At 40.5% G+C, this 22915-nt stretch overlaps 1 protein-coding gene and 2 pseudogenes across 1 annotated transcript; 2 read left to right on the top strand and 1 right to left on the bottom strand.

The window, feature by feature from the left end:
* Nucleotides 1-159: 159 nt before the first annotated feature.
* Nucleotides 160-10908, bottom strand: LOC135548342 (splicing factor ESS-2 homolog; annotated as a pseudogene).
* Nucleotides 546-1595, top strand: LOC135547823 (testis-specific serine/threonine-protein kinase 1-like; annotated as a pseudogene).
* A 9564-nt stretch (nt 10909-20472) lies between the features above and the next one.
* On the top strand, nt 20473-22771 carry LOC135548340 (uncharacterized). Its single transcript, XM_064977832.1, has 2 exons — nt 20473-20637; nt 21647-22771. The coding sequence occupies exons 1-2, from the start codon at nt 20508-20510 to the stop codon at nt 22468-22470; spliced, it is 954 nt and encodes a 317-aa protein (XP_064833904.1). The 5' UTR covers nt 20473-20507; the 3' UTR covers nt 22471-22771.
* The last annotated feature ends 144 nt before the right edge of the window (nt 22772-22915 follow it).

The following is a 22915-nucleotide window of genomic DNA, read 5'->3' as shown; positions in this document are numbered from 1 at the left end:
CTAACATAATTGTATCCGTAGTGAAACAGCATTCGTTTTTGATTAATTGGTTGGTTTTTAGTGATTGCAAATTAGGCTATACTTGAATTTCAACAGAACTTCATGGACAACAGCTTTTTAAAATAATGTTCTAAACATCTTATGCATGGGTATTGAAACGTTTCATGAAATGTAATAAGTTATTTATCAATTCACACATTGATTATAAATATTTTCTTAATGTATACATGTAGGCATCATATACAATTCACTAATGTTATAACATCCTTTCAGATAACATGCAATGACTGGGAAATGAGCCATGCGCCTAATGGCATACATCAATGACTGCTTTTGAGGAATTAAACATTCCATTATTACGCAAATAAACATGTAATAGAAACAAAGTTCGTAATTTCCCAAATTAGTGATAAATTATAGAATGTTCATCACACATAGGGTATTTGTTACTGTTTTGATATCCAACTATGAACAGAGTTCAACATGGTGACAATAATTGTGTATTATAACATTCACCAAAATAGTTCGGGTCATCCTATTTAGCCATGGACGACTCACTGGTGCTTAAGAAACGGGGCTATACATTAGGCATCAGTTTAGGCGAGGGTCGTACGCCAAAGTAAAATGCGCTTATTCCAAACGTCTGAAGACCAATGAGGCAATTAAAATTATTAACAGAAAAAGGGCGCCGCCGGATTGTTTTGAGAAGTTCTTGGACATTCTTGCATCCCGAAACCACCGCAACATCGTCAAGACCTTCGAGATCTTCAGAAGGCAAGGTGTACATGATTATGGAGCTTGGTGTGCAAGGGGACCTACTCAAGTTCATCAAATTCAGGGGTGCCTTGCCCGAAGATTTCACCAGAAAACTATTCAAACAGCTGTCACTTGCAATAAAATTCACACACGCCCTAGATGTTGCTCTTAGAGACTTGAAATGTGAAAACCTGCTATTGGACCAAGACTTTAATATTCAAAGTGTCAGACTTTGGTTTTGCCAGGTGGATCAAATATGATGAGGATGGACAAAAGATTCTCAGCAAAATGTTCTGTGGCTCTGCAGCCTATGCATCACCAGAGGTATTACAGGGGGTCCCATACATCCCCAAAGTGTATGCTGTTTGGAGTATGGGGGTTATTCTATACCCTATGATGACTCCAATATCAAGAAGATGCTGAAGATTCAGAAAGAGCATCGCATTGATTTCCCACACAGCAAAGCTGTCCCAACAGAGTACAAAGGCTTGATATATCGCGTGCTTAACAACAATGTGGCCCAGAGGGTAGAGATTGACGATATCCTTGAGCATGTATGGGTGCAGTCCAAATCACATGATGGTAGTACGAGACGGGAAGATGGGCCTTCCACATCGGAAGCAGCTTGCTCCAAAAAGGAAAGGATGGGGGAAAGTAGTAAGAATCCTCATGGCAATGAGAACAAGAAAGGGGTGAAAGCGGAGGCCAAATCAGATCCAAAACCTTCAGTGGAGAGCAAAGATGCAGCTGGGACATCTAAGCACACCAAGAAAAAATAATTCCCTGATGCAAGGAACAACATCCCTGATGCAAGGAACAACATCCCTGCTGATTCCTGATGTTGAAGTCCTGGATTTATTCCACTTGAATAGTTCATAATAAATGGAACATACAAAGATGAACCATATAGACTTCGTTACATTTTTAGATGTCGAGTCTGCTATGACTAAAGGTGAGTGTCAACATTTGGGATTTACAACAAGGCAATTTTTAGGTTGAGGCATACAATAGAGGCATAAAAAGGCATACAATAGAGGCTTACATTTGAACATATTAACAAACAACAAAAATCAATAAAGCCTCATAACATTCACCAAGATTAAAATAACATCAGCCTAGGCTATGTACAATTATATCATCTCTTTGGATCCCACATATTGTAAGTTATCCAGTCTTGGAAGGTTTCTAACAGTACATACTATGCATTTCTGTCCAACACCCTAAAAACAGTAATGACCTGAGTTTTCCAATTATCCTTGAATTCAGAGTTGATATTATGACTCGGCCCTTCATTGTGCACAGACTGTTCCAGCCATAAAAGGCAAGTCCATAAAATCCAGGGGGAGGGCCTGAGGTGGGTTAGAGAGAAACATGGCCAGTAATTTGCTTGATGACATCTTGCTTTAAACATGTAAGAGTTCACTTCCTCAAAATAACCGTTCTCTCTCAGTTTTGCTTTACGCCAGTCAGAAGAAGTCAGATGCTTTCCTCTTGGGAAGCTGCAGTAAGTTGTCTGTGATGGATGCTGGGTCCTGGGAGGCGGGGGTCCTAGCTTTGCTTGGTGTCGGAGTGCCTGAGGGAGTGGCTGGACCACCCAGGGGGGTCTTGGAGCCTGCTTCTCTGTGTGTGGGTGATGGTGTGTAGCTTGCCCTTAGAGCTTTGTCTGTGTATTTGCTGGAGGTGCGGTTTACAAGCCTCTGAAGGGCAGGGGTCAATGCTGGGCTCAGGCCTTTTGGGGTGAGACTGAAAGACAGAAATTAGGTTTAAAATAAAAGCATTTTAAAAGGACTAAGAATTTTGTATAACAAGAGGTCATAGAATTGAGCTATGAAAAAACATGAGGTTTTGCAAATACAAAGATCAAAGCAATTTAGTTAAATAAAATTTAATCCGTTTTTACCTTGCCAGGTTTTCTGTGACCTTTCGCAATGCTTCTTGCTTCTTTGCCCGGTTTTTGGCGGCAGCCTCATTGGCCATTTTCAAACCCAACCTCTCTCTTCTTCCTGGTTCTGGAATCTGTGTGTCAGATTATCTCAGGTTAAGACACTACTCTGAACAAAACATTTGGGGGGGGCTGCCAGCCATTGGCTTGTACCTTAAATGATGGGCCGATGTTCCTCTCTTGAAACGGTGAGTCAGACCCATCCAGGCGAAAGGGGGTGCTCTCTATCTCACCCCAGGTCATCAGGGGGGACTCAGCCATACCTGGTAGGACCATATCAGGTTAGGGGAGTTTAGTTTTTATGCAGTTGGGAACGTTTTATGGAAGCCTCTCTAACAGCACCAAATGTTGGAAAAACATCTATTCTTACCCAATAACTAAGTATTTCTGATAATTATTTAGTTGTTGAGAATATTGAAAATGATCTTGAATATAACTACTTACCTGGGGAAGGGCAGGGAGTTCCTTCAAACCCATATCCATTCACATTAGGGGAATCCTGGCATTAAGTTCTTTGCCATCTGGGCCTACTTTACCCTGTTTGAACTGGAGATAAACACTCAGTCAGATAAATCATTCAGGATCAATCCATTTAATTTGGTCTTTAGATACCATGACCTTCCTCTACTTTAAAATCCCTTGACTAAAAATAGGATACAACCATTTACTTAAAACCAATAACTTGTCAGGAAAGCACTTTACCTGTGCATTGAGGGCTGCAGCCTGTTGAAGCTGGCATTTGTTAAGGGCTTTGCTGAAGGGGTCTCCCACAAAGCGAGTGTTCTTGTGAATCACCTCCCTGGGTTTCTTGAAGAGTGTGTCATCATCTTGGACACCTTATTAAAAAAAGATCATGAAGGTGTTCAACTCAACTTATACAATGTCAAATAATGCATCATGTACAGTGCCTTCAGAAAGTATTTACAGCCCTTGACTTTTTCCACATTTTGTTGTGCAGCCCGAATTTAAAAATAATTAAATTGAGATTTGCCATCACTGGCCTTACACACAATACCCCATAATGTCAACATGGAATGATGCTTTTAGACATTTCTACAAATTAATTTTAAATTAAAAGATTAAATGTCTTGAGTCAACAAGTATTCAACCCATTTGTTATGGCAAGCTAAAAATAAGTTCAGGACTAAAAATTTGCAATAATAGTGTTGAACATTATTTTTGAATGACTACCTCATCTCTGTACCCCACACGATTACAATTATATGTAATGTCCCTTAGTCGAGCAGTGAATTTCAAACACAGATTCAACCACGAAGACCAGGGATGTTTTCCAATGCCTCGCAAAGAACAGCACCCATTGGTAGATGGGTAAAATGTAAATAAACAGACAATGAATATCCCTTTGAGCAAGGTGAAGTTATTAATTACACTTTGGATGGTGTATCAATACACCCAGTCACTACAAGGATACAGGCATCCTTCCTAACGTAGCTGCCAGAGCCTTTAAAACAGTTTAATGGCTGTGATAGGAGAAAACTGAGGATGAATCAACACAGTAGTTACTCCACAATACTAACTTAATTGACAAAGTCAAAAAAGGAAGCCTGTAAAGAATAAAACACATTCCAAAACATGCATCCTGTTTGCTGTAAGGCACTGAATTAAACTGCAAAAAATGCGGCAAAGAGATTAACTTTAAGTCCTGAATACAAAGCGTTCTGTTTAGGGCAAATCCAACATAACATCACCGAGTACCCCTCTTCATATTTTCAAGTATGGTGGTGGCTGCATCATGTTCTGGATATGTTTATCATCAGCAAGAACTAGAGTTTTTTTGTTGACAAAAGGAATAGAGCTAAGCACAGGCAAAATCCTAGAGGATAACCTGGTTCCGTCTGCTTTCCGAAAGACACCGGGAGATAAATTCACCTTCCAGCAGGACAATAATCTAAAACAGAAGGCACAATATACACAAGTTGCTTACCAAGATGACACTGAATGTTCCTGAGTGGCCTACAGTAGTATTTAGAGTTTTGACTTAAATCGGCTTGAGAATCTGTGGCAAGACTTGAAATGTCTAGCAATGATCAACAACCAACTTTACAAAGCTTGAAGAATTTTAAAAAGAATGTGCAAATATCATATAATCCTGGGGCCTCATTTAATCAATCATGTGTAGGTATAAGTCTGTGTGCAAACCGTGCGATAATTTCCACACAAAGTGTCAGATTTATCAATATGAAAGTTTTTGGAGTTTGCATACATTTACGCACTGCCATGACCATGCGTACGCACAGTGTCATGTGGTGGAACAAGGGAACTGATTTAAGTGTACAATTGGGAAAACATAAGTTGAAAATGTGTGAAATTGTGAAAGTAATCTTTTAAAATGTTTTTCGATTTAATTGTATTACCATTGTGAACTCGTGCATTTGTTATGATAATCCATATAAAGTCAAGAAATTGTATTTGTCACATGCGCCAAATACTAATTCAAGTACAGTAATTTGTTAAATTAAAAGGCATGTGTGAAAGTGAAACCATTGTTGAAATACTATAAAAGACTGCGATAATGGGAAATTGAATGAGATATGGCTGATCTTGCTCTGTTGGAAGATTTGGCACACACTGCATTTCAGAGAGCGCATTTTTAGAGACAAGTGGTACTTCTTTTTTCTTCAGAAAGTACTGATTTTGCTCATCAGATATCGTTTCCCAAAACCAATCTTATATGATCTTTGTGAGGATTTAAGACCTACTTTAGAAAAGCAAACATGCCATTGCCTGCACATTAAAGTGTTATCCACACTCTGGTTTTTGACAACGGGCACTTTTCAGTGGGAGCTTGCCGATCTGCATCTCACATCCCTCAATGGATGCAATAATCAGCCAAATTGTAACATACAATTTCCATACACCATCGCAAAACAGGTTGAAGTCAAGAGGGGCTTCTATGCCATAAATGGGTTCCCAAATACCAACAGCGCAATAGACAGCACCCACATCGCCATAAAAGCACCATCCCAAAACAACTTCAACTAGGCTATGTGAACAGAAAAGGCTTTCACTCTTCGTGTGCAGGAGATCTATACTTGAACATAACATAACCACCACATTCACATGTTGTGGCCAGGTGGAACGCACGACTCATTCATTCTGCAAAACAGCAATGTTGGCCTATACGCCTACAGGAGGGAGCGAAAGAGGATGGATGGCTTATTGGTGAGTGTTGCCTATTCATTTGAAGTATATTTGCCATAGAGCCCCACAGTGGATGTGTCATAATACCCATAAAACCTAGTGGTCAAACATGGAAATGTTTCCAATCGTTTTACCCATTTATTCAACTTTATTTACTCAGTTTCGAAAACGCTAATTAGCATCAAAGTAAACATAATGCAAAACTAAAAATCCCTGCACGTCATCTCTTGCTGACACCTTTGCTAACAGGTATTGTGTCAATTTTTAAAAAGTGCACAAGACAGTTAAAACCTCTTCAGGATTGGTGGGTCCCCTGTGGGACGGTTGAGCCAATGTAGGCTAATGCGATTAGCATGAGGTTGTAAGTAACAAGAACATTCCTAGGACATAGACATATCTGATATTGACATAAAGCTTAAATTCTTGTTACTCTAACTGCACTGTCCAATTTACAGTAGCTATTAGTGAAATAATACCATGTTATTGTTTGAAGAGAATGCACAGTTTTGAACATGAAAAGTTAATAATAAACAAATTAGGCACATTTGGGTAGTCTTAATACATTTTGAACAGAAATGCAATGGTTCATTGGATCAGTCATAAACGGTGCGCACACTGCTGCCATCTAGTGGCCAAAATCTAAATTCCACCTGGGCTGGAATAATACATTATACCCTCTTGCATTTCAAAGATGGTACAAAACATTTATTTTATTTTTTACGTTTGTTTTCTTCTTTGTATTATCTTTTACCAGATCTAATGTGTTATATTCTCCTACATTCCTTTCACATTTCCACAAACTTCAAAGTGTTTCCTTTCAAATGGTACCAAGAAAATGCATATCCTTGCTTCAGGGCCTGAGCTACAGGCAGTTAGATTTGGGTATGTCATTTTAGGCGAAAATGGAAAAAAAGGGTCTGATCCTCTTAACAGAATAATCAATTTAAAGAAATGTAGCCAATTGAATCATTACTATTTTTAACTAACATTAGATAGTTAATCAAGAGATTATTACCTTTGCCATGATTTGGCAGTCTCACCCAGCTCATCATGGAATCATCTCTAAGTGACCCTAAACTTTTGAACTGTAGTGTATGTAAATGAGATATTTCTGTATTTCAATTTAAATACATTTTTCTTGAGTGGATGGTCATAATTGCAAATAATTTGTCGACAGTAAATTGACCACAAGAAGCCGAAACAGGTATGAAACACAGCTAAACCCCTCAAACCTTGCTTACATTTGTATACGATCACGTCTCTCTTATGTGAGGGAATACTTGAACAGATTTCATGAATTAATATCACTGATTATGATGTTCTCAATTTATTACGTCCAACATACAGAAAACTTGGGGAACCAAATAAAACCACCCACAGGGACAAATTTGGCCCGTGGGCCGCCATTTGAGGGAACCCTGGCCTATAGTATAGTGTTTGTATGTGTGGCTTTATGCAACCTATTTAAACCACATTATAATCAAGCGGCAGGGTAGCCTAGTGGTTAGAGCGTTGGACTAGTAACCGGAAGGTTGCAAGTTCAAACCCCCGAGCTGACAAGGTACAAATCTGTCATTCTGCCCCTGAACAGGCAGTTAACCCACTGTTCCTAGGCTGTCATTGAAAATAAGAATGTGTTCTTAATTAACTGACTTGCCTGGTTAAATAAAGGTAAAAAATTAATTAAAATAAAAAGCAAGATAACAGGTACGTTTATCATGCAGGAAAAATAATTGTTTGGCTCACCCTCTGGATAGTACATAAGGGCATTCTTTGCTTTGTACTCCCAGGTCTCCAGTCCTGCCTTTACACACTCAAGGGCCTGCTTCTCAGATGAAGGAAGTGCAAGGTTTTCTTCATGCCGCTAAAAATCAGAAACATGCTGTTATAACATATCTGTTAATTGAAGGAGAAAATATAATTGTTTTCAACTCATGAAATAACACCCTAGGAGCATTACATACTACAGCATTTGAGTAGTGTGCAATTCACATGTGATCAAATGATATTATGGCAAGTGTACCTGTTTAAATTCAGCCTCTGCCTCATACAGCCACGCATGCCTCAACTTTTCCTTGTCTTCTGCCAGAACCATGATCTGCTCAAAGGATGCATTATCTTCGCTTGTGTTCTTAGCCAAGAAGCGATCAAGACAGGGCAGCTCTTTCTCATCTCCTTCCTTGTTCACTACAAAACACACAACATCAACAAACACAGGGAATACATCTTACTGCTGAAATTGAGTTCTTTACATAGCACTATATAAGAAATCAATGACCAATTACCACTAGATCATAACAGCTGGAAGACCTATATTCTAAATAGTCTTGAGAGCCATTGTAAAGTTGGGTGTCTTTAAGCTAAGCATACATTATATGACAACAAAAATATTTAAAATTGGGGGAGCAGTTACATTATGCGAACTCTCGGCATAATCTTGTAATCCTAAAGTCTGCAATTGGTGTGCTCTTATGAAATGAGTTTGCTTACGGGCGCTTTCCAACAATGCAGAGAGAAAGAAAATAAAGAAATAAAAGTAAAACACACAACAGTAACAATAAATACACAGCGCGTAATGATAACTTGGCTATATACAAGGGGTACCAGTACCAAGTCGATGTGCTGGAGTACGAGGTAAATATGTACATATAACCAGGAATAAGTGGCAGATAATGAAGTAGCAGCAGCATATGTGAGGAATCAAAAGTTAGTGCTAAAAGGGTTAATGCAGATAGTTAAATAGCTACCCGGACTAACTATTTAGCAGTCTTATGGGATGGCTTGGGAGTACAAGCTGTCCAGGGTCCTGTTGGTTCCAGCCTAGGTGCATCGGTACTGCTTGTCATGCGGTAGTAGAGAAAACAGTCTATGACTTGGGTGGCAGGAGTCTGACAATTTTTAGGGGTTTCCTCTGACACCGCCTGGTATAGAGGTCCTGGACGGCAGGTAGCTCATTGATGTACTGGGCTGTACACACTACCCTCTGTAGCGCCTTGCAGTTGCCATACCAAGCGGTGATGCTGCCAGTCAAGATGCTCTCAATGGTGTAGCTGTATAACTTTGAGGATCTGAGGGCCCATGCCAAATATTTTCAGCCTCCTGAGGGGGAAAAGGTGTTGTCGTACTCTCTTCACGACAGCATTGGTGTGTGTGGACCACGATAGATTCTTAGTGATGTGGACACAGAGGAACTTGAAGTTCGACCCGCTCCACTACAGCACCGTTGATGTGGATGGGGGAGGGGGAGGGGGGGGGGGGTGTTCTGCCCTCTTCCTCCTATAGTCCATGATCAGCTCCTGTCAAGTATATACACTTGACAGCTGGTCAGCGCACCCCTTCACTACACAAGATACGACCAAAAATGTCTGGTATGTCAGAATTTTTATAATTCAGGACCTAATATGCTTATCAGGGAAGCGCAAGAACCCAAATCGCACATTTTTCAATCGCTCACATTATGCGACCTACAACGTCTTGGTCGGCACCTACTACTTTTAGGATTTACCTGTGATCCCAGAAATTAGTTGTGGATCGCAAATCATTGCAAAATCACATTTTTAAATTGTGAAAGGTGTGGCTAACTTTAGACAGAGTAGTGCCATTTTCAGTCACCCTGGTGAACAGGAACTTACCCATGTCTGTTCCTTTCTTGTTTTTGCCCAGTACAGAAGAGGGAGACCCAGGACGACCCTCTGGTGTCTCAAAGGAAGCTGGAGTAACATCTAAACAAACCAGTGGGTGGTATATTATTATGGCACCACTGCTGCAGTCATAGACAACCAGTACATTATGTGGAAAAGAGTTTCCTTGACACAATTTACTTATCACCTTACTCACATGGGGCAATGGAGCGTGGTGTGGACTTGGCTAAAGATGACCCATACTTAATGGATATTTCCCTCATCTTCCCAAGATCCCCATTTTCCTCAGCTTCGAGGTAGTCCTTCTGTGCATGTAACTTGGTCACATCTGGGAAAAAGTCCCTCTGCATGATCTTCTCTAAACTGTTGAAAGTCATACAAAACAGACAAGTTTTGAAGACATTGGCAACTATCAACACGGTCTAGCCCCAACACACACAGCACATACTAGACAATGCGGTTGTATGTATAACATCACCACTATGTTTGTTAAATCACATTTATCTGTATTGACCTTAACTTAGATTTGCAGCAACACTGTAAACCTACTGTATTATTAGACAGCTGCAGGTAGGCTAAAATGAGCACTGGCTAACTAACTAGCTTAGCTGTCTGTTCCACAACGTTAACGTTACCTCTATGTAGTTTTCTTCATCGAGAACCTTTCGGTTTGTTTACTTTGTTTCATCGGGTGGCTGTCGAAGAGCAACTGTTGTGACAGGATTAGCTGGGACAAGGGTTCCAGACATCAGCGCCTTTCCAAATCCTTCCATTGCCGGTCGCTCGAAGAAGTTGGCGAAATGGTCTCTGGTGGCCTTGACTTCTCTGTTAGCTAGCAAGCCAAACAAAACCTTGCTGAATGTAAATAATCCCGTTATAAACTAAAAAGAGCCTCTGAAAATAGAAGCGTATGAATACCTTAATTTAATTCACGTAGTTATATCAATAGTTCTTAGTTGACGTTTTGCTAATCAAGGAACGTCATTTGGGAGAATGTACACGCGTGACGTCACCAGACATGTCTGGCGTTTTTAGAATTAATCGAGCCTCATTATTGCATTGGATGCAAAGTATCCAAAAATGTTTTCACGGTGGACATATCCGGCATAATCTTCTAGTTTTCCAGGTTTCGCACACTAAATGCTGTTCTTTTTTGTCGCCTCCACTTCGCTCTTCGGTTTTTAAACCACACCTATCGAAATCAAATCAAATTAAGCTACATTGACTACACGTTTTAAACGTAATTAAACAAACTGATTTAAAAGCGGACAAAAAGAAACACGTAGCTGCCTACCTCTACTCGCTCTTCGTGTAAATGAGTACTCAGTGCTAGTTTTTCCCGCGTCTTCACATCTGGATACTGGTTCTGAAGGAACAGCTCTTCCAGAGCGTCCAGCTGATCCTCGGTGAATATGGTGCGGTGTCGCCTGGTGCGCCTCTGGACCTGACTGAAGGACTGCTCCTCTCTGTGGGTATTTCCTTCTGGCCTGCATGGCTCCGGAAACATTCTTCTGGACCATGCATATTGGCATGCTGAATTAAAATAGCTTTACATGTAAGTGTTTTTATTTTTGAATAATATTTCTCACAACAAACACATACGAACAACAACTTACAAATGTACATTTAAGTGTTTTAGGCACATTGATTTAAAGAAGATTGATTTCAGATCAAAGCATGAACATATAGGCCTTCATGGCTAATGGGAAAAACAACTGAACTGCTTTAAACATCATTAAAACAAACATATTATATTGCGAGAGTAAAATGAAGCGTGATCCTAGTGTCAAAATGTTCATAGGTTTAAGTCTTACTTTCAGGAGGATACACCTCTCCGCAGTGGGAGCAGTAGCAGCAGCATGAACAGGTGTGCTGTGGATGTTCTATGTTGCTCCCAGCAGTAATACTCTCTGATCTTGCTCCATCCTCACTTGGTACAGGGTTGTGGGTGGCACCAGACTGCTTACTCTCCTTACTGTTACTTGGAAATCTGTTCAGTATACTGTCAATGGTGAATGGAAACTTCTGTCTCTCCATCCTACTTGACCCCTCCATGACAAGCTTTCTGCCCAAAGAATTCACTTGAAATTCAAACTAGTGTTTAAAGTGCCAGCCAAGGCATCCAGTTAATGCAACTGGGTGAAGCATATGCCATACAGTAATCCTCTCCCTTCTCCACTGTGCTCAACGACAGACCCACTCGTTCTCATTTTATAAGAGAAATTTAACAAAGAAAAAAAAGAAAAAAACATAATCCGCCTATAGACCAGACACATAAAATGTTTGAAACTTAATTCCCAACTAATCTGGGCAGTTTGGTGAGGGTGTTAGGGGGGGGATTGGAGATTCAGCTAATCTGGCCCCATTGCTTTGCTTTCGGAAAAATAAATCAGATTTCACTGTATTAAATTAGGGGTACAGAGCTTCTAAGATCCTTATTGTTGGTGTTTTAGAGAAAGAGATTGCTTGGTATTAGAAACATGGACTTATAGATGAACCTTTTGGTGTGACCAAGGACCTATTGGGGATTTGCCCCTGAATTCCTTTCTTCACAACACTTGCAGTCCTCGTTTGTTTGAGTTCACCATCAAAATTGACAGTTCTATTTATTTTCTATACATTTAGAGGGATTCACCATTTAAATACAAAACAGCAGTTTATATCCCTAGTTCAGTCAATCTGAATCATACAGTTCCAATACGAAGGTCCAATACGAAGGTCTACGACTTATTGATCCTTTTTGTTGTCACAGCACCCATCCTCACCACACAAAACACAAGCAGGCTGGGAGTAGCAAGGATCAGCTGCAGAGCAGCCGGCATTCATTTTTCAGCATAACAGCCATTTACAAAGGGAGCATATTCAGAGATGAAACATCAGTCAAAATGTACAGGTATGGATAGCCAAGGCTTCTGACAATCTCTCTTTTAGTATTCACAGCATGAGTACTGGGCCTTATCTATGAAGTGCAGCCATTCAGTCTAACTTCTCTGACAATGTGCACTGCTGAGGTGAATTTATTACAGGTTGTATTTATTCTCCAACAAATCCTTTGATTTCATATAAGGCAACACCTTTTTATCAAGGGATTAATGGATTTTCAGAATCTGTCCTAAGCTTCTCAGATAAGGGGCGTTTAAAAACAGATAACAATAAACATGACCACATCCCTTTCACTGGGGGTTTAATGGCCAGCAGATTGTTGATGTATAGTTTTTTGAGCTGTTGAGATAGCTATCTCTGGTCTTTGTGATTTTTCAAAGGAAGACATTGTATCACATCCACATTGGTTCAAGGGTGTTAAGTTAATTACCAGGGATTAGTATGATAAAAGCACATTATATTGTTGTTGTCAAAGGCACTATTGGTGTGTAAAAACATAGAATCTGGAAAACTTACAAAAAAATGAGAACATTTTTGCAGTTTTTCAGCAAAGTACCTGCAATTCTACCCATTTTGTAATTACCTATGCCATGATAATACAATATCTGAGAGAGAATGACTAAACTAATCAATAGGTTTCCCCTGGAGGTCAAGGCCCCTGGGGATGTTCCCTGCGTGCCCAGTCGGTATTCAGCCATAACTACTACAAGTGTGGAAAGGCTAGACTAACTAAAAATATATATACACTGCCGTTCAAAAGTTTGGGGTCACTTAGAAATGTCCTTGTTTATGAAACAGAAGCACATTTCTTGTCCATTAAAATAACATAAAATTGATGTGTAAAACAGTGTAGACATTGTTAATGTTGTAAATGACTATTGTAGTTGGAAACAGCAGATTTAAAAAAAAATGGAATATCTACATAGGTGTACAGAGGCCCATTATCAGAAACCATCACTCCTGTGTTCCAACGGTACGTTGTGTTAGCTAATCCAAGTTTTTCATTTTAAAAGTCGAATTGATCGTTATAAAGCCCTTTTGCAATTATGTTAGCACAGCTGAAAACTGTGCTAACTAAAGAAGCAATACAACTGGCCTTCTTTAGACGAGTTGAGTATCTGTAGCATTAGTATTTGTGGGTTCGATTACAGGCTCAAAATGGCCAGAAACAAAGAACTTTCTTCTGAACCTTGCCAGTCTATTCTTGTTCTGAGAAATGAAGGCTTTTCCATGTGAGAAATTGCCAAGAAACTGAAGATCTCGTACAACACTGTACAACTCCCTTCACAAAACAGCACAAACTGCCTCTAACCAGAATAGAAAGAGGAAAACTGAGCAAGAGGAGAAATACATTAGAGTGTCTAGTTTGAGAAACAGATGCCTGCCTCCCGGGTGGCACACTCCCCATCCAACCTGACAGAGCTTGAGAGGATCTGCAGAGAATGGGAGAAACTCCAAGTACAGGTGTGCCGAGCTTGTAGCGTCATAAGGTCGCTGTACTGCAGCGCCAGCTGTGCCACCAGAGACTCTGGGTCCGCGCCCAGGCTCTGTCGTAACCGGCAGTGACCGGGAAGTCTGTGGGGTGACGCACAATTGGCCTAGCTTCGCCCGGGTTAGAGAGGGGTTGGCCGGTAGGGATATCCTCATCACGCAACAGCGACTCCTGTGGCGGGCCGGGCGCAGTGCGCGCTAACCAAGGTTGCCAGATGCACGGTGTTTCCTCCGACACATTGGTGCGGCTGGCTTCCAGGTTGGGTGCGCTCTGTGTAAAGAAGCAGTGCGGCTTGGTTGGGTTGTGTATCAGAGGACGCATGACATTCAACCTTCATCTCTCCCAAGCCTGTACGGGAGTTGTAGCTCCAGACAAGATAGTAGCTACTAAAACCACGAAATTGGGGAGAAAACGGGGTAAAAAAAGAGAAACAGATGTCCTCAAATCCTCAACTGCCAGCTTGATTAAATACGTTAATACATTAAATATGCAAAACACCAGTGTCAACAGTGAAGAGGAGACTCCGGAATGCTTGCCTTTGTTGTTAACTGACCTGAAATGTTTGTCTAAAATGACATACCCAAATCTAACTGCCTGTAGCTCAGGACCTGAAGCAAGGATATTCTTGATACCATTTGAAAGGAAACCCTTTGAAGTTTGTGGACATGTAAAATTAATATAGGAGAATAACACATTAGATCTGGTAAAAGATAATACAATGAAAAAAACATGTTTTGTTTGTTCCATCATCTATGAAATGCAAGAGATAATCTGATTTAGGACTCTAGGAACAATTTAGATTTTGTCCACTAGATGGGAACAGTGTACGTGCAAAGTTTTAGACTGCTTATTAGTACCTGGAATAAGTAGTTTAATAAATGCATCAAGTGCAGCATCTAGAGGAAACCAGGCACCACTCATCACCTGGCCAATGTCATCCCTACGGTGAAGAATGATGGTGGCAGCATCATGCTGTGGGGATGTTTTTCAGCGGCAGGGACTGGGAGACTAGTCAGGATCAAGGGAAAGATGAACAGAGCAAAGTACAGAGAGATCCTTAATGAAAACCTGCTCCAAAGCACTCAGGACCTCAGACTGGGGCGAAGGTTCACCTTCCAACAGGACAATGACCCTAAGCACACATCCAAGACAATGCAGGAGTGGCTTTGGGACAGCTCTCTGAATGTCCTTGAGTGGCCCAGCCAGAGCCCAGACTCTAACCCGATCGAACATCTCTGGAGAGACCTGAAAATAGATGTGCAGCCACACTCCTCATCCAACCTGACACAGCTTGAGAGGATCTGCAGAAAATGGGAGAAACTCCAAGTACAGGTGTGCCGAGCTTGTAGCGTCATACCCAAGAAGATTTGAGGCTGTAATCGCTGCCAAAGGTGCTTCAAAGGACTGAGTAAAGGGTCTGAATTCTTATGTAAATGTGATTGTTACAAATCCCTTTTGGCCCGACAGTCTAGGGGGGGGGGTGGTAATGAGCTCAAACAAAAGAGAGGTTAATACACAACGAGAGAGTGAACCACAGAGACCTACAGACATGGCATTTACAGAGAGAGATTGAGCTCTAGAGCAAACAACTGACAGGGTTTTTAAACCAAGGGAAAGGAACTGTGACTGGGTAGGAAACAGGAGGAGGTGTGTCTTCTGATTGATGATTGATTGTTGACTGATTGGGGAGTGATGATTTTCACCTGCGAGGGGAGAAGGAGAGAAAACACACACACAGGATACACACACAGGATACTGGATTCCGTAACAGTGATAGTGTATTTTTTATTTTATTATTTTATTTCTTTGTTGCAATAATGCCATGGTAATAATTTATTAAACATTAGAAAGATAGAAAGAGAAAATAGGGTGGCTATATGTGAGGCTACACGCTACATGCTGTAGGCCTAAAAGGTGCCTTCAGTGAGAATTTGGGCTAAAACAATGGTATGTAGAACAATCTAGGCAATGCATGAACATGGCAAGGTTGAAAGAGAGACAAGGGGTCAGCAATTATATACCCAGGCCACCCAAAGATGACATGAAGATAACTCTACAAATAACTGTCAGTAGCCTGGAGACCGGCCTGGAGTAGTCTTTCTTAGTACCAAATCATTATAGCAAGAGGACCTTGAAGACAGGATAACATACTGTAGAGAGCAAAGGAGCTGTTTACCCGAGAAGTTAGAGAGTTCGCTAGAAATAAAATGAGGTCATGATAAAAAAATTAAAAAACACTTGTGAACATACAGCTCTATTTTATGTAACATAGATAGTTTATTAGTTCATTTCCTAGTGGAATTTCCAGCTTCACATACTGTAAAATGTCTGTCTGGAAGCATTTTATTTTAATGATTGCTGCACCAGCAGGTGTCTCAAGATAAAAAATAAAACATTTTGACTAAGTAATTTACATAATCAAAATTGAATAGCAATATAATTTATTCTGAATCCATTATGGTTGTGTTTATCGTCTGTCAGTTGAACACATTCAGATTTTAACTGTTTTGACCTGGTTTATATTATTTATGGCTTTCAAGATACTTAAATTACTTAATTCTAATTTTGTAAACATACTGTAGGCGGGCATTAAATGTGGTATGGATTATTACATTTATTTCAGTAAATGTAACACTGTAATCTTACATTTTCTCAATTGTATGCCGTAAGCTAATAACTGTCATGTCTGTTGTACAGTTCCCTCCGTAATTATTGGGACGGTGAAAAATGTTTTCTTCTTTTGGCTCTAAATCAAACAAGGACTATGAGGTTAAAGTGCAGACTGTCAACTTTAATTTGAGGGTATTTTCATCCATATCGGATGGACTGTTTAGAATATACAACACTTTGTGTACATAGTCCCCCCATTTTAGGGTAGCAAATGTACTGGGACAAATTAACTTACAGTACCAGTCAAAAGTTTGGACACACCTATTTTTTCTTTATTTTTACTATTTTCTACATTGTAGAATAATAGTGAAGACATCAAAACTATGAAATAACACATACAGCTGAAGTCGGAAGTTTACATACACCTTAGCCAAATACATTTAAACTCAGTTTTTCACAATTCCTGACATTTAATCCTAGTAAAAATTCTGTCTTCGGTCAGTTAGGATCACCACTTTATTTTAGAATGTGAAATGTCAGAAACATAGTAGCGAGAATGATTTATTTCAGCTTTTATTTCTTTTATCACATTCCCAGTGGGTCAGAAGCTTACATACACTCAATTAGTATTTGGTAGCATTTCCTTTAACTTGTTTAACTTGGGTCAAACGTTTCGGGTAGACTTCCACAAGCTTCTCACAATAAGTTGGGTGAATTTTGGCCTATTCCTCGTGACAGAGCTGGTGTAACTGAGTCAGGTTTGTCGGCCTCCTTGCTCACACACGCTTTTTCAGTTCTGCCCACAAATTTTCTATAAGTACGAGGTCAGGACTTTGTGATGGCCACTCCAATACCTTGACTTTGTTGTCCTTAAGCCATTTTGCCACAACTTTGGAAGTATGCTTGGGGTCATTGTCCATTTCGAAGACCCATTTGCGACCAAACTTTAACTTCCTGACTGATGTCTTGAGATGTTGCTTCAATATATCCACATAATATTTCTGCCTCATGATGCTATCTATTTTGTGAAGTGCACCAGTCCCTCTTGCAGTAAAGCACCCCCACAACATGATGCTGCCACCCCCGTGCTTCAAGGTTGGGATGGTGTTCTTCGGCTTGCAAGCCTCCCCCTTTTTCCTCCAAGCATAACGATGGTTATTATGGCCAAACAGTTCTATTTTTGCTTCATCAGAGCAGAGGACATTTCTCCAAAAAGTACAATCTTAGTCTCCATGTGCAGTTGCAAACAGTAGTCTGGCTTTTTTATGGTGGTTTTGGAGCAGTGGCTTCTTCCTTGCTGAGCAGCTTTTCAGGTTATGTCGATATAGGACTCGTTTTACTGTGGATATAGATATTTTTGTACCTGTTTCCTCCAGCATCTTCACAAGGTCCTTTGCTGTTTTTCTGGGATTGATTTGCACTTTTCCACCAAAGTACGTTCATCTCTAGGAGACAGAACGCGTCTCCTTCCTGAGTGGTATGACGGCTGCGTGGTCCCATGGTGTTTATACTTGCGTACTATTGTTTGAACAGATGAACGTGGTACCTTCAGGCATTTGGAAATTGCTCACAAGGATGAACCAGGCTTGTGGAGGTCTACAATTTTCTTTCTGAGGTCTTGGCTGATTTTTGGGGATTTTCCCATGATGTCAAGCAAAGAGGCACTGCGTTTGAAGGTAGGACTTGAAATGCATCCACAGGTACACCTCCAATTGACTCAAATGATGTCAATTAGCCAAGAAGCTTCTAAAGACATGACATCATTTTCTGGAATTCCAAGCTGTTTACAGGCACAGTCAACTTAGTGTATGTAAACTTCTGACCCATTTGAATTGTGATACAGTGAATTATAAGTGAAAAAATCTGTCTGTTAAATTGTTGGAAAAATTACTTGTCATGCACAAAGTGGATGTCATAACCAACGTGCCAAAACTATAGTTTGTTAAGAAGAAATTTGTGGAGTGGTTGACAAATGAGTTTCAATTACTCCAACCTAAGTGTATGTAAACTTTTGACTTCAACTGTATGGAATCATGTAGTAACCAAAAAAAGTGTTAAATAAATCTAAATATATTTTAGATTCTTCAAAGTAGTCCCCCTTTGCCTTGATGACAGCTTTGCACACTCTTGGCATTCTCTCAACTAGCTTCACCTGGAATGCTTTTCCAACCGTCTTGACGGAGTTCCCACATATCCTGAGCACTTGTTGGCTGCTTTTCCTTCACTCTGCGGTCCAACTCATCCCAAACCATCTCAGTTGGGTTGAGGTCAAAAATTGGGGAGGCCAGGTCATCTGATGCAGCACTCAATCACTCTACTTTGTCAAAATGCACAGAAATACACTTTCAACATTTCAACAAATATTAGAATAGATCATAGTCTAGGTAAGATATGTCTTAGTGATAAGGTCTTTCACAGTGATATTTAGTGTATGTGTATCTCAAAATTTCAGGTTCTCTTAGCAAACATCCTAATGGCAATCATCGTACTGCTGGGATCAGGCATAATAGCCGGTTACTTCTATAAGAGGTCAGCTGAAGGTGGGAAATGAATTCCTCAGACATTCAACATGCATAGCAATGAAGAAGAACAAGGAAGAGATACAAATCACTGCGACTCTGAGCAGGTATAGAGGCGGACCCAGTGCACATTTTTATGCTATAAGATATCACTGCAAGGTTCATGGAGATCTATATTTAGCCAGCCAATCTGATTGGCCGTTTGCATGTTTATGATCTTAGGTCATCAAAGTGTAGTAGTTTAGCCTTTTATAACAGAGGGCTACTCATTTCGTATACAAGGATTCAGTTGTTATCATTCAATTAGTTCAGAGAGGGATTGGCAGTGAATATCAGTTTGGAGCCAAATTAAGCAAATTGAGATGATCTATTCAACAATTATGTGAATGGATATTAAACAGCGGCCTGACTTGTGTCTTTATACCCAAGGACCAGAAGCTGGTTGGGTATGGACCCCCTAATGGATCAGGCAGGTACCCCTAATGGACTAGCAGGTACCCCAGAGGTGTGAGAGGAGCAGGACGAATAGATGTGTTGTGGAATGATGCCCTTTCTCTTTCCTTTTCAAATGCTGTTTTTGAACACAGCATGTAAAAACTAAAATGTGTGGAGGCTCAAATAATGGGAATGGTACAGAAAAGGTCTCAGGACAGCAGCGGGCTGACTTTACACAATGAAGAGTTGTAGGAGCAATGGAAGATGTATCTACACAGAGTTTAATTATGGTTCTTCAGTGGTATAGGCTGTATGTTGAATAAATGCTAGTAGTGGCCTACAGTATTAGGTAAATGGTTACTTTTTGTGCCTGTGATTGACAAAATTATACTTTCTTAATCAATTAAACATCCCATCGAATTATATTTTATATAATTTTCCAGTATCTCCGCTAATGTCTGGGCTGATATGACAGTTGTCATGTCACACAATCAGATATTTAGAAAATTCAAATAACAGTACTACTCGAAATGAGACACAGCATTTGCAAATTTCTTCCATAGTTTGTTTGCGCTTAATTTATAATCCACATTTATTTAGCTATAGCCTAATGTCTGGTATATATTATATTATGTATATTTATTATTATTTTTTTTTTAATTTTACCTTTATTTTACTAGGCAGGTCAGTTAAGAACAAAATCTTATTTTCAATGACGGCCTAGGAACAGTGGGTCAACTGCCTGACATCGCCGCAAGAACCGCGTGAATCATGAGAGTTAGGTCGTTCCTGATGAGCACTCCTTCAAAACAGGTGTTCCAGAGACGGTTTATAAGGTTGCTATGGGCTTTGATTGGTTGTCCTCGGTCTAAAACTATTCAGAACACGGAATTGTACTGCCCTCTTGTGATGAGTAGGGATATGACAGAATAAATCGGACGGGCAGCGCACGGACACGCATGCGGTAGCGGATCGGCTCGCGATATTCTGTACATACCGCTTTGACGTAACCACGCGGAAAGGCGGGGGACCGTCGCTTCCGCGCGCGACCGCATTCTCAAGTCAAGATGGACGAAAAGTTGATATTGTCCGTTTTTAATTTTCCTGAGCTGTATAATACAACTTTGCCAGATTACCGCAATGGTGAGACAAGATCCCTTGCTTGGCGGAGAATCAGCGCGTTGACAGCTCTTCCAGGTAAACTATGGTGTTTCTACAAATCATCAAGTTGCGTTGATGCAAATGTTTGAGCTAATCTTAGCGAGCTAGCTAGTTTTAAGCAATCTGACTTGTTTGTCGAAATGGGGCAAGTTTAGAAATTATGGCGTTTGTTGTCTTTTATAAATTTTTATCACGTGAATAGCATCTGTATACGGTGAGTTTTAATGGGACATCACCGCAAGAACCGCGTGAATCATATTACGTCAATGGGGAGGCAGACGAATTCGTGAGCGCAGCGGCGCAGACTGCAGACACCGCGGCACGAGGGGAAAAATGTTCCGTTCCCCACCCGCGCAATGAGCCACGAGTAGATTGGCATCGCATCTTCCACGCATTAATTAAATTAACTAACAAATGCCATCAAATGGAGAACACTGCACTTTTTTTTACCGACCAACTCAATGGTAGAGCCTCACATTTACAGTTTATAAGTAGGAACCCGATTTGGTTCCATCTGAGGGAGTTATTTATTACACGCTGGCCGGGGTTGGCCCGGACAATGGCCGGTCACATCATCATGCGAAAGCGGGGTCGGCTTGGTCATGTTTTCAACAGGGTACATGGTCCAGAAACATATTTTCCATCAAATGATTAACTCGTTTTCGTTGGCAGATAGTGTTTTATCCAAAGCAAGAACTTTTGCACGGGAAAACACAATCCTAATATTTACTCACGTCCATTTTTTTTGCCGACTTTGCGGTCGGACAGAGCGAGGCACGTACCTCAAACCCGGGAGGCAGCCCTGACGCCCCGGTGAGATTAATTGAACCCCCTCATTGGGAAGGAGAGATGTTTTCAATCACCTGAATGCTCCCGTTTTTTTCTGACTCATTGGCCAAAAATACATTGTTAATCATACTAGCTACTTGTAAATATGTTTGCATCCATTTAGTCATATTTTTATGTTTAGCTAGTTCAATATGAAATGCATTGAGTATGATGAATCCATATTGCATAATTGATATCATTGATTTATCCCTTTTAGCTGAAGAGTGCAAAAGGAAATGGAAGAATCTTAGAGACCGATATTTCAAGGAAGTACGGCAGGAGAAAAGGAGTAAGGAGGAGACAGGGGAGCGCACCACCAGTCGATGGAAATACAGACAACTTCTGAACTTTCTTCAACCATTCATTAAACCTAGAAACGGCAATGCAGACCATGACAACCAGGAAAGCCCTGATACAATCAATAAAAGCACACAGAGTGAGATCAAACCTGTCAAAACACTCAACACAGCCCTGGTAAACAACATGAAAACCCCTACAACCCAGGTTGGGACCATGTCGCAGCTAGCCTTTGTGACCCAGCTGTCCCCAGCGCAACAAGGCACCCAGATGGCCCAGCTGGCTTTCCTGGCCAAGCTACCACCAGGTGCCCAAATATCCCCGGCGCCCCAGCCATCCTCAGCTCCCCAGCTATCAACATACACAACCAGGAAGAGACCTCAGACACGACAAGAGTCCCCTGCTTCACCATGTTCCTCAAGCACTCCTGCCAAGCTAACCACAAAGAACAGGAGGCTGCTGGCCAAAGAGAAAGATCACAGATCAGATTCCATGATCCCTAACCGACAGTGTGACGAGGATGAGATGTTTCTTCTCAGCTTCGTTCCTGCCTTGAAGAGGCTAGCCCCACAAAAGAGATGTGAGACCAAAATTAAGATCCAACAGATAATGTATGAGGCGGAGTTTAGTGTAGATCAGCCATTGACTGTCAAAGACCCACTGGTGACAGTGTCCCATGAACTGCCAGAGCCCGTGCCTCAAGAAGACCAAGGGCCAGAGTCACAAGAAGAGCCAGAGACATAACTCATTCATTTTTGTAGGGTCTACAGGGGTTGTTCTCAGTGGAAGTTCTATTGTTTCTTTGGACCTAAAGTATTTTTTTGTAAAATATATTTCTCTCCTAAAACATGAAGGGCCGAGTTATTCATCCGTTTTTAGAATAATCACATTTTGTGGTATCATATTGAGATACTTTTATATTTTTCACAAGAGTTGATTAACAACCAAATCAATTATTTTAATAGATCTTAAAGCAAGTTAACCCAATTGAAAATACAATGGGCTGTTATGTTTCTTTGAATGGCATTAAATGGTTGCAGCCTGATTAGAGAAACATTGACTACCCATACGAAGGTGTTTGTTTAAAGTTCTCTCAGTAGGATATGAAGCAAACAGTCTATTACAGATGCTTATGCTATTTTAATAATCCATTTTTTATATTCAACTTTTTATTACAGTGAGAAAGTGG

The sequence above is a fragment of the Oncorhynchus masou genome, chromosome 11 (genome assembly GCF_036934945.1).
Source record: "Oncorhynchus masou masou isolate Uvic2021 chromosome 11, UVic_Omas_1.1, whole genome shotgun sequence".
NCBI lineage: Eukaryota > Metazoa > Chordata > Actinopteri > Salmoniformes > Salmonidae > Oncorhynchus > Oncorhynchus masou.
Note: the sequence above shows the minus strand (reverse complement) of the source record. Positions and strands in the feature narration are given on the sequence as shown.